Below are 12,964 nucleotides of genomic sequence, written 5' to 3' on the forward strand. Positions count from 1 at the left end.
ATTAAGTAAAGCGTGAGACCTCCCTCAGCATCTCACTGTGAGGAAGACATTGAGGCCCTGGAGCTTGTCTAGGGAAGGGCAGTGAAGCTGTGAAGGGTCTGGAACACAAGTCTTATGGGAAGTGGCTGAGGGAACTGGGATTGTTCAGTCTGGAAGAGAGGAGGCTCAGGGGAGATCTTATCGCTCTCTGTAATTGCCTGACGGAGGTGGTGATGAGGTGGGGGCCAGTCCCTTCTCCTGCATAACTAGTGATAGGAGAAAAGGGAGTGACTTAAACTTGTGCCAGGGGAGGTTCAGGTTGGATATTAAGAAAAAGTTTTTCTCAGAATGGCAAAACATTGGCACATGCTGCCCAGGGAGGTGGTGGAGTTACCGTCCAGGGAAATAACCAATAGCTGTGTAGGCGTGGCACTGAGGGACACGGTCAGTGGGTGTGCTGCTGGTGGGCTGCTGGTTGGACTCAATGACCTTAGTGGTCTGTTCCAACCTTAATGATTCTATGATTCTACGATCCTTCACTGGTAAAACAGTGTTCTGCTGGTCTGTATTGCACTATTAATACACAGAGACTCAGGTCCTCTTCATGACACAGTCGGAATAATAATGGTTATAGATATAGATGTGTATATATATAATTTAAAATTTTATTTAAAATTTTGCGCATACACTTCTTCAGCATCCTCCTCTTTTTTTTCATTGCACTGAAAAGTTTCAAAAAACACAAAATATATCCCTTTACCAAACATTTTTTTGTTCTTAGGTTACAAAAAGATTAACATTTCACAGTCACAAAACGTAAGTACATTGGTCCAAAACATCTTCCTCCAGCAGCTCCGCTGTTCTTCAAGACATACAGAACCTGGACAGTTTTACGGGTCTCCAAATAAGATGACTTGTCCAATGAGGAAAAGAAAAAAAAAAAAGTGGAAGCTATTAAAAAAACAAACCAAACCAAAATAAGATACCTATGAAACAACATCACCAGCAACAGTCAAAAAAAAAAAAAGAAAAAAAAAATAATAATGAGAGTGGAGGTGGACAAGAGCATCCTCCTTCAAGTACATCACAGGTAGAAATACAGCAGCACAGTTACAGCATCGTTTGGTCGCTCTGTCTATGGCAGCCACTGCACTGTATCTTCATCTCAGACACACAGAGGAAAACTATTTACACACCACGAATGTCGGAGAAACAACAATTTCATATAGTTTGCAACTCATGTTTGATACAAGTGTTGAAATCATTTGCACAGTATGTTTCAAAAAATAAAAGGAAGTGGAATGCTGAGGCAGGAGGGAACGCGGCGGATTTGCTTGGAGCATGTAGTGTTCTTTAAAACCTAAAAGCTGAAAGCCAAAACATGAAGTGCAGTTCTTAGTTCTTCAAAACTATCCGGGAGGCACAGCACCTACCACACATCACACACCTCCCTGTTGTACTTTAACATGGAAGCAACTCCAACATGGAAATTCACTGCTGATAGCGAACTAGGACTGCTTTTCCTTTAGTTGTCAGCCCTGTCGCTCTTTCAAATTCCTTGTATTAAAACCAGTTTCTCTCTCCAGCATGAGGACATTGAAAATTAGCCCTCTTAGACAACAGACTTCTGTGTTCATAAAGGAAGCATCACTGCATTAATTTAGCAAGAGACAGTTGTGTGCCTCACTTTAGATGTGGCTGAAATTTCGAACTACTGTCTTCATCAAGTTAAGCAAAGATGACTTCAGGCTGTAGTGTGAGACAAAAAGCTGTGACACAGCTGTACTTCCCTCTTCGACAGTATTCACAGGAGAACAGAAGCTGCTCCTTTTAATCTTCTAGAAATTAGACTGCATCAGGCAGCAGAAGGCAGTGTTAACAGCACTGCCCACTGATCTGAACTACAAGAGCTTCCTTTCCTTGCTCTTGTCCAAGAAATGATAACCTTCCAACATACTGGCACAGCGAGCACTACCTACTAAGACAGAGGTAACCAGGACCGAGGCTCCTTGCTGCTAATGCTGAAACAACATTGGGTGCTAACAGAACTTCACTAGACAAAAAGCCACATTGCCACCAGGATCAGGCAGTGACTAAGGTGATGTACCCAGGATCTAAACTTTGGAGTTGGTGCTGCTCCTAACTGAAGGGCTGCATGGAGCAGTGGAGGATCTGCAAGCCTGAATGGTGACTCCATTCCATGCCCAACTGAAAGGTGCACTGTGTACTGCGGGTCACAACTCCCCTCTGTCACCAGTGATTTCTAATGCTATGACTTCTCAAATAATGCATGTTATGAAGAGAATAGGAAATGCTTTGTTATCCTTGCTTCACACATGGTACCTCCCCAACTCATGGCTCCTGCTTCCTATTTGCATCGCGCCTTGGTGCGTGTATGTACCATGCCATGAAGCAGAGCACAGTGCAGGCATGTAAGAAGCCCCAAATGAAAGCAGACAGAAGTGAAAGCCCAGGCACCAAAGCAGTGAGAGCCACAGACCACCAGAGCCACTCACAGTAGGTAAGCCTGTAAACGTGTAACAGATACTTTGTAAACAAGCAAAACAAAAAACATCACAGCACGGTTTCAGTCACATACAGCTGAGTAGGAAGCTTTTTATTACTCTTGAAAACGTTCAGAGTTGATGCTAATTGATATTAATTGTTGATGCTGCACCTCTGCCCTTTCCAGAAGGGCTCACAGCTGACACAGCGTGACCTGGGTGGGCACAGCAGTTGCTGGGAAGCAGGCTGACTGATGGCAGTACCTCAGATGAACAACAGACGCTGGAGGCTGATGCACAGAGCCGTACCACTGCCCACCATGCTTTGCTCTGACAACTTATCAGTGAGTTGGGTCCCACCAACTTGCTGTGCTGCCCCATCACTCTCAGGGTGCATTTAAAAACACCTCTGAAAGAGGGTATTTCCATTGCCTTGAAGTTTCACTTTTATATTTTGGCAAATATTGCACTGGAAATTCATTCAACCCCATTGTACTCAGTGGTTTCATAATGACTGGTATGTTTGCTGACCCCATGATACTAAAGAACGAAGACTAACAATACATGGGCACAAAAATTTCTGACTCAGGATTGAAGTTGGTCACAGCAAGCGCCAGCTTCGTTGCTGTTCATGTGACTTCAGAGGAATTGCCATTAGTTTCCCCATTAAAGAAAGGACTACACAAATGCATTTGCAAAGAGACAACAGGAGTTACACAGAGCACAAAAAGCATGTTGACAAGTTTATTAAGCAAAATAATAATAATAATTAAAAAAAAAAAAAGTAAGAAAAGAAGAGCACAAAAAGATCTCTTGGTTGAACTTTGAAACATACGTGGGACCATGTGAAAAATACTCTAGACTTCAAACCTGCAAATCTCTTCACCTAGGTGCACAAAGAAGAAGGAAAAGGGGAAAAACAAAAAAGAACAAACAGATAAAGCATGGCAACACTTAATCAGATATATGACTGGTACTGGAGCTCTAGAACATAAAACACCAGTGTTCTGCACTGCTTTATCACACGCAGGCACTGGGGAACGCATGGAACAGTTCTCAGACTAAAATCACTCAGCTGGACACATGTCTGAGCCATTACACACTCTGCGTTGGCTCATCTCAATCTGAAACTCCTACTGGGTCTAGAAATTAAAGAAAGGGCATTTAAATCCGCTGAGAATGTTGCACATGTACTTTGGATGCAATCAAATAAAGCATCTGGGCTGCTATACCAAACAGCACTGTACTTTGTTTATATAGCACGTTATAAATTACAGAACTGGCTAGCTCTAGGCCAGTCTTGTTCAGGAGAAAGACTACACAACTCCAAGAACACCAAGGATACAGTATCCTGCTCTTAGAGCTGGCAGTTTCTCCTTTAGAAAGGATAAAACATCTTTGAGATGCCTAGTCAGTGCTCCAGTTAGCTCAGCTCCCTGTCTTCTGGCTATCCAAGAAGTAGCTTTTATGTACAAGTCAGATTAGCAGCTCCAAAAGAATGAGGTCTGGGACAATGGAGGCTGAATCTAACCTCCCAGCTGACACATCTGCCTACAAACGAGAACTTTTGGATTTATTTAATTTTTAATTGCGGCCAGTAAAGTGAAGAGCATTCTGCCCACAGAACAGGCAGTCAAGTCAAGCTGCGGATTTGCTCAGTTGTTACTCTCTTGGACTATTGCTTGTACTCTGACAACGTCCTTGGATTTTCTTTATTTAAACTGACTTAGCACTGCTAAGAAAAAGCTGATGAAGCTAGCCATAACTATCACAGAGATCATCTGATCCTCAGCCACAGTCCTCAACAACCAAGAGGGTGTGAGGTTATTAACTCTCACCTTCTCATCACCAAGTCAAGCAGGCAAAGGTATGCTGAACCAAGAAGTGAAATCATTCTTAAATAGATCACCATCTGAGTCTCTTAACTGGTAACCAGAACAATTCCATCACTTCAAGTAGAAATCCAGCTGAAAATACACTCAGGAGCCCAAATAAATGTAGAACTTTTCCTCAGTTGAGGGTCAGTGTGTTCAGGGATCCTTCCAACAGGACAAGGCAGACAGAACCATTCAAAGAATGAAAATCTCTGATCCCAAAGGAACCAGAACCTCCAGGTAAACATCACATCATGCCAAGCTTGCTCGCTCTGTATAAGCATGGTGTACACACAACAGGGAGTCTTGACAAATAATTCTTCATACCTGAACAGATCTCGTAATACAGGACTGTGACCTATTTCTCCTGGACAATTTTGTAGGTGGCTGTTTTAGCTGCAGTAAACAGGCATAGTCACACAAAAAACAATTTCAGTTTTCCTACTAAAATACAGGAATATAATCTACTGAAGAAGAGACCAGAGGGAAGAAATGGGGATTCAAAGGATTACATCAGTTTGCAGTTGTCCGTAGGCAAGTCATGAAAGCATCTTTTTGGAAGAAGAAAACTCTTGAGTCTCATTTATACGTATAAAAGTATTTTTAAATGAGATGTGATCCAAGTCACTGCTCTGAATATTTCGGGTTAGACTTCAGGAGCCTCCTTGGCTTCTGATACTCACTTCTATTTTCACAACTGAAATGGCTCTTCCAAGCTACATGGCAAACTGAAAAAAATTAATTCTTACTTCAGGTCTTCACCTGGAGGGAGGATAGAACCCACAATATGCTAGCAGCATTTTGATCTCATTCCCATTAAGCACCAAAACCTTTACTACAGGGGAGTTGTAATCTTAAGGGTTATCTGTAATCATATATAGTCTATGTGCAGAGCCCTATCTTTCAGGCAGAAAAATACCCCTCCAGCATTAGCTATGAATAGACTACATCAATTGGAGACGTCCTGGTCAGATCATCCAAAACACATCGTCTCTTACAGGCCCTTCCCCAAAAGATCCCCTTTCCATAACCACTCTCGACGCTACTTTCACGACTGCTTGTTCCCATGTATTAAAGGAATGACGTAGACAGAAATGTCGTCTCCAGAGCCCAGCCTGTCGTTGGATATTCGCCAGCCCCGGTCCTTCAGCACTCCCCGGGCTCGCATCACCAGGTCCTGCGCCGCCAACGTGTACCTGGGGAAAGGCAGAAGACAGCTGGTACCATGCGCTAGCCTTGTGAGGAAAGCCTGTGAGATGGACATTTGTGAGGTACAAGGACAAGTCACTCAGCATTTGAGAAGCACATAAATGTTAATGATCACCTTCCCACAAAGCAATCGTCTGTCATTCCCTAACAGCTTTTATTTCAGAATCTCGAGGTATTTCATAGCAATCATATGTCAGAAGGTGACCAGTCATTTTGGGTGCTCAACTTCACCAGTTTTCTGAAAATATTAAAACACTTCCTTTAGCAAATTAAGTTTCTAGGAGTGATTTGAAGAATTAAGGACATAAAATAACACCACTCATTTACTGAGCTCTGTATGCCCATGGGCTGAAACACCTGAAGGTAAATACGGGCCTACTCACTTTGGAGGGACACTGTAATGAAGCAAGTGATTTGAAAACAAGCAGCAAATCCTAATTCAGCAATCCTTCCAATCCCAACACAATATTGATCAGATATGTTCTCCCGTATCCCTTTGCCTGCTGTTACTAGATCAACACATCTGAGTGCCGATTCAGAAGTTTCTGCTGAAAGAAATCTCATTATGGATGAACAGCTATTCCAGTCAATTCTCAACCCAATACCTGCCTGCGATGTTTTGAATTTAGCTGGGTGGAGTACAGTTTTTCTATCGGTTCGCTAATAAAATAATCAAACAGTTAAGAGACTCACAAGGAAAATAAAACAACAGTACAATATTGTGCCTGCCTGTATTTCATTTAAAGCTTAATTATCAGCCTCTCATAGGATGAGGGGCTCTCTATAATGCCCTCTATAAAGCCCAGATAATCAGAAGCAAAGGCACTTCTGTAATTCACAGAAAGCAGGAAGGACAAGAAAGGTTGGCATTTCAAGACCCCCTTTTCTAGGGAGGATGCTGGGCCAGAAGTGATCAGCCCAGATCTGCCTGAGGCACAGAACTGAACAGTATCTCCACTGATCAGAAGCAGTGGACAAAAAAAGAAGGTGTGTATTAATTGAGTATCCAGGGATTGTTCGAATCCCAGAAAATTTCACCACAGAATGAGTTATTAAATATATCTGCTACCCAAAAAGACTTTATTTGCTCTCCTAGGTGAAAAATACCCAGTTTATTATGTTCTATTGCTACAATTTTGGTTCCTAAGCTTAAAAGTCTCCTTTGAATCAGGAACAGAGAGATTTATTTTCTCTACTAAGAAGTTATATTCACTGTAAATAAACGAACACTTCACTGCATAGAAGGTTTGATGTTAAGTCCAAATAACATTCTACAGAGGTAACGCACTACCTGCTCCCAGTGGTACGGACAAGAGTGGTAAACTTTCCAGGCCCTTCTAGCTTTGACATGAGATTTACTTTTAGTGGTTGGAGAAGGGCCTGAGGGTCATTCCGCACCACTCAAGGCGCCAACTTGAACACATACACTTGTGCACATGTGTGCACTCTCTCTGCAGGTTCCAAGATCATCCGCATCGAAGACCTTGAGATGAAACAGCAGGAGGTGACAAGAACCAGTCATACTGTCCTAATAACAACATAAAACTTTGTTTCCTAAGGGAAAAAAAGAAAACAAACATACTTGCATTCCTCAGTTCACAGATCCCCAAATCAGATGCAGGGCTAAAGAATAGAAGGACTCCACATGGTAAGTGAGAAACTGAAGCATTCATTCAAAGCATGAATGCTAAAAGAATTTTGGCTAAGAACATCTTTTTCAAGGGCTTCTCAGCTACTGTCAGAACTTAAGAGAAGCAAACACCCACCATCCTGGCAGAAAACTTTGCGTTGCTTCTTTTCTAATTAGCAAGAGCTCCCCACATCTAAGCAGTACAAAGGCATGCGTATTGCTCTTTATTGTATAGTGATTTGCTGCTTAATGTTTGGATAGGGCAAGATTTAAAAAAAGTCTGATAAACCAGAAATCTCTCATAGACAGGCTGAAATACACAAGAAAAAGCGGCACATTGAAGCAGAGGAGAAGGAACAGGTGAAAGCAGTAGCAAGGTAACACATTCCTTTCCTAGCACAGAGCTGAATTGGAGCAATGCTGTTCAACTTGGCACTGTGACGGGGTGAGTTTCTTGTACCTGGAGATGAATAGCAGCAGCAGTCCATTATCGAGTGCTTTTATTCTCCAGCGCTGTGAACTTGGGATTCAGCTGTCAAGACAGCATTAGAGAACTGCTGAAGTAGTTTTAAAGTACCCACTTCCTCCTAATGAACAGTCTTGCTGGAATACAACTTCTGTGTTTTAAGAATATATATATATTTTTTTTCTCCTGCTCAAGCTTTCAGTATTGATCAGTGAAAGTACTGCAGGAGAAATGGTGACAGCAGGGGCAACTTGCTACTGTTTGAGCAGCTTCTTATCCCCTCGTATTCAGCAGGAGCAAAGCAGTTCCCCAGCACCCTCGTAAATCTCCATAAGGGTGAAGGAGAGTGTGAGAGGGGATGAAAAAGGATGGGAAGGAGGAGAAGAAGCAGAAGACTCCCTAGGTCAGTGTGTAAGCAGGTGAAGGAAATGGTCAACATTCACACTCTTCTTCATCTTCATACTTCTGCAGACAGATGTACAAAAAACATCTGTCATGTAATGTGTGTCATTACCTCATTCTCTTTGCTCAGGGTCCCCTTCATGCTCCTGTCTGAACTGAGCTAGCAAAGAAATCCAACTCAAGCTCAGCTTCTTCACTCCCTCACAGAATTGCCCAGCTCTCAGAGAGAAAGCGCTCTCTCATCACGTCTGTTCTCATCACTCATTGCCCAGATCCCCTGGGGTTGTGTCTGCATGGCTGGCTGAAGACAGAACCAGCTTCACTCCCTCTGCACTTGGAGATGCCCAGGCACATGTTACATTTGACAGGATTCAAAGATGTTTTTCTGTGGGTAACAAACACTCCTAGTTCTGACAGTAAATATCAACAGGAAAGAGTCCCAGGGGCTTTCCCAAGGGCTATGAGCTCTTATCCATCAGGCTGTAAAACGACTCCTAATTCAAATGGGAGGGATGTTGTTCCCTCAAAGAGCTGATTACATAACCGATAAGTGCTCTGCAGCTCTAAAATCTTCCTATTTTTTTTTTTTTCCCCAAGTATGCTGCTGTCAGGGAATAAGTAGGCTACTGGGTCAGATGGATGCAGGGTCCGCTCCAACAGGTAGGTTCTTCAGAACTCTGCAGAATTATGAACCCTAGGGGGCAACTCTCTTCCATTTTGACAAGTTTTCTACATCCCTAGAGATTTTACATTTCCAGCTGCTCACCTCATCACAGACTCCAGATGCACTCATCACAGAACTTGACATTCTTTGGGATAACATTTCCTCTAAATGCAACACTGATAACACTGCAAACACAATTCTCCTGTCACTGACTAGTGAGAGGAATTAACACAACTCCATAGTCTGAGGTGCTATGCTATTGTAAAGTCATTAGTTATACCTTATTTGGACCACTGAAGTAATTATATAAAACCTCTCACATAGTACTTTAAACCCTTTAAATATTCTTTATAACCAAATAGCAATTCCACAAAGGTAATTTTCATAAATATCACTGTAAACTATACAGGGGACTGTTCTAATTACCTTTTGCAAGCTGGCATGAGAAATGTCTTGGTGCCACTATTTGTAAGCCTCTAAATGACCTGGCACAAAGTTACTTAAAAGAACAAATTAATTTTCAATTCAGATGTCCATTCACAGATCTGTAGGTCAAACACTAATAAATGTGTTTGCACTAAGTCATAATACAGCAGGCTCAATTCTAGAGTGTGTTACACTGCTACAAACAGGACTAATCTCCCACACTTACTGGGGCCAAACAAGCACAAATAAATCTACATCCAAGTAAATATTTTTCTTTTAGTCTCTGATTTCTTGATATTTTACTTATAATGGATGAAAGATCACTCACCCAGAAAGCAAAAAAGATTGAAAAAAGAATTCCTACAACAAAAGCGTTGATTATCATCAGTGCTGGGAACACCAGAAGGAACAAGACCGACGCAGTGCACTCACACTGTATTCACAATGAACAGGTAGGACCAGGCCAGATGGTAGGATGAGCCAACCTTTCCCAATTACTAGATGAGAATGGAGACAGAGTGAGGCAGAGGCTTTACATTATACCAGCTGTCTTTGCAGGAGGACTGTCAGGGGTGCAGAATTCAGAGAAAAATCTCCCTACCACCACTGAGTGGTACCAGGGTATAACAGAAGTTGATTGGGTGGGTCCCCTCCTACTGAACAGCCTATCTGCACAGCACAGTGCCAGGTGCTCTGGAAGTGCCCCTCACTAACCATGCCTGATCTCCCTCAGATGGAGGGCAGAGGAACTTTCATGCCTTGCTGAGTTAGAGAAGGCCTTGGTTGTCATTAGTGCCCCATCTCCTCTTCAGGGCAAGGAGGAAGGAAGGTCAAAGTACTGCAGTTGCTGCTTCACGCTCATCACCCATTCACCTGACAACTGAATGCTTGCAGCAAAATGTTATTTTGCATTCCACGCTTCTGAATAAGTGTCCGGATAAGAACATACTGCTTGTGATTTGCTTTGGAGTGCCTGTCACTGTGAATCCCAAGTGGCTGCCAGGGTGTCTGTATCCATTCGCTGTCTTCCTTGTTTGCTAATGGAGAACAGAGCTGACCTCATGAAAATGCCTGCTCAGAAATATTAAAAACACAAAGCATTTTGCAACTGGTTTACCCTCAAGAACTGCAACATCTGAACAACTGAAACTGGAACATTCATTCAAGTGAGTGAAACAATCCTACATGTTCTCATTTGGCTGCTGAGATATCCCAGTGCTTATCTCCCAAACTCCGCTTTCTACAGACCAACTGGGGTGATCTGAGGGCTCTCTTCCCCCACTCTCAACCAACCCAATGAGAGAGCAGAAGACAACCATGGCCATCCAAACCTGTGTTCTGAAAGACTTCTCCTTTTGGAACACTTTCTAGAGAAGGATAAAGCTATCTTCCTTTCATCATTCTCCCTTTTTAGAAGTGAAAGACTTCTGATCTCCAGCATGATGCTTTAATTCACAGCGACACTGAGCTCAGCAGCAGACGGGCAGACCAACCCACTGTGGTGTTCTAGTTAGTTGTTTGGGAAGATTTTGTTTGCTTGATGGGGTACTTTAAAGAGAGAAGCTGACCAAGTAAGAAAAGATGAACATGGGAAAATGAAAAGGATCGTTCTGAAATAAACAGAATCCAGCAACTTGAAACAGAATCAAGCTCTGCACCTATTTTGTCACCACACCCGTTTGGCAGCAGGCAAGCACTGAGCATCCACTATCGCACATGGTTTCATAGGCCACAGTGTAACTTGCAATGAGAAGCACCCACACTGTGCTGTATTTATCCATACATATAGAGGGAGAGAGATGTCGCTAAGGTCCCAGCAAGAAACAACTCTTTAGTGTTAAAAGACTATCCAGGGGAGAGCTAGGTGGAATTCTGTGACTGCTGGAGACCTGTTGTCATGTTCTTCTGTGTCTTCAACCTCCTATGGTTTCTACAGAATCTACTACAGCATACAAAATGGATCCTGTGCCAAGATACCACGATCCCACAACTTTCCTCTGAAGGCAGACATTTCTCAGTTATAATGGAAAAAAACACACTTGCTATACAGACTCTCTGTGCTGTGTAAAAACATGCAGTTTGCTGAATGTTACCCACATCATATGTTCTACACAAATACGTTACCAAAAAGCATTCTTAATTTCAGAGAAGCTGGAAAGCCAAGGGATGAACGCAAACCTGTGGGGATCGTCAGGGTCACAGTTTGGCAGGAAGTTAGTGACAGCTTCTGCCACTTCTTCATTTAACAGCACATCCCAGAGTCCATCTGTAGCTAGGATCAGAACATCATCCGGCCCATGCTCATACTGCAGTAGGTCATAGACTCTTACCTAAAACACACAAAAAAACATTCATGAAGGAGGAAACTGCCAAATCTGTTTGTGGATTGTTGCTGAGCTGGCTCTGAGATAGTGGGTTGGCCAGGGCACTGAAATCCATTTCCCGCAGCCTTGCTCTCCAGCCTGCAGCTCCTCCTGGCCCAGCTCAGCCCTGAACTGACCCAGTCGGGATGGATGCAAGCGTTGCTGAGCTGGGCTGCATGGCTCTGTGCTGCCAGCAGTGATCAAAGCCAGCCTGGTTCTGCATGCAAAGCTCTTCTCTCTTGCTGGCAGGGCTAGTCAAATGGAAGCTGAATAATTTATTTGATGAATTTTTGATATTTTCTAATAAAGTATTCAAAAATAATTGTTTTCATCATTTGTCCAGATCCATTTAACTCTGCCAAATAAATTGTACATGTTTGGAAGAAGGCATCTCATTTGCCTCTCTAGACCCAAAGCATGCACTGCACTTAGGAATTATGCCTCAGCAAGCAAACAGTTCCATGAAATGGAAAGAAACTCTTTTCCTGCTCAATTATGAGTATCTTTAAAGCGGGTAGAGACCCGTTCTAGATTGGCACAGAAGTGAACCCCCAAGCGTATTCTCACAATATTGTTTTCTTGCAGTGCCTGCTGGCTTCATCTCCGCAGCCAGGTCGACCATGGCTGTCAGCATGGAGGCCCAGCCTGCAGCGTCACCCACGGCCCTGTCCCTGTGAGATGGAGAAAGCCGGCAGCAAAGGCCGATAACCCAGACACTGCCAGCTGAGCCCAAACATGAGCACACGTCATTGGGAGTGTTTTAAAGTGAGCCTTCTGGTGGACCTAACTGTCCTTCCAGCACATGCTGCATTCCAGTGGACACACCACCAGCCCCTACAGATCCCAGGCAGCAGAGGGGAGCCTTCATGCAGCCACCGCGGAGCGCTTCAACCACCACAGCAACAACACCAAATTGAAAGCAGCGTGGCAACCTCGGTGAGGCAGACAGGAGGAAAAGACCTGCATGGACCAGCCTCAGCTTCACTGACTGCAACAAATGTGCTGGGACAAGCGCTCAGCACAGCCAGCAGACACCAAGTTGTTTTGTTCTCCATCCTGGTGCACTCTCTCCTCAGGAGCAGGAAATGCACATAAAATGCCTGGACCTTTTAATGTAATTATGATTTTATGGGACTGCAAGCAGCTCTGAGGAAACAATCATCTCGACCTCACTGCTAATCCTCACTTGTTCGCCTTTCACTCAAAAGCACAAGAAGGTCATTTGTAAAATGTAACCTTGCTTCATTATCTAAGGTAGCGGCTGAGAAAGGACTTTGGAGAAGATTAAAGTTAAAGCAAGATACTCTCTTAATTAGAGCACATAGCCTTATTTAGATTGAGAGGGAATAGAGATCCTTGTATGCAGCACAGAACTCCTTTCAGGTCTGCTACACAGAAGGCAAAAGTTGCCACTGCTCCCATCTCCCAGAGTTCTGTTCTACTGTCA

General features: G+C 43.3%; 1 protein-coding gene across 2 annotated transcripts in view; it reads right to left on the minus strand.

The window, feature by feature from the left end:
* Positions 1-633: 633 nt before the first annotated feature.
* Positions 634-12,964, minus strand: part of PPM1H (protein phosphatase, Mg2+/Mn2+ dependent 1H) — a 133,164-nt gene continuing 120,833 nt past the window's right edge. The window contains exons 9-10 of one of the 2 annotated variants that reach the window (XM_031589532.2): positions 11,333-11,484; positions 635-5,553 (exon numbers count right to left, since the gene is read on the minus strand). In XM_031589532.2, coding sequence (XP_031445392.2) covers positions 5,406-5,553; positions 11,333-11,484 — 300 coding nt within the window. In that variant the 3' untranslated portion in view covers positions 635-5,405. Of the gene's footprint in view, positions 5,554-11,332; positions 11,485-12,964 lie in introns of both variants that reach the window. The other variant, XM_031589533.2, reaches the window with a different exon arrangement.

Source organism: Phasianus colchicus, chromosome 1, assembly GCF_987193195.1.
Source record: "Phasianus colchicus chromosome 1, bPhaCol1.hap1.1, whole genome shotgun sequence".
Classification (NCBI taxonomy): Eukaryota; Metazoa; Chordata; class Aves; order Galliformes; family Phasianidae; genus Phasianus; species Phasianus colchicus.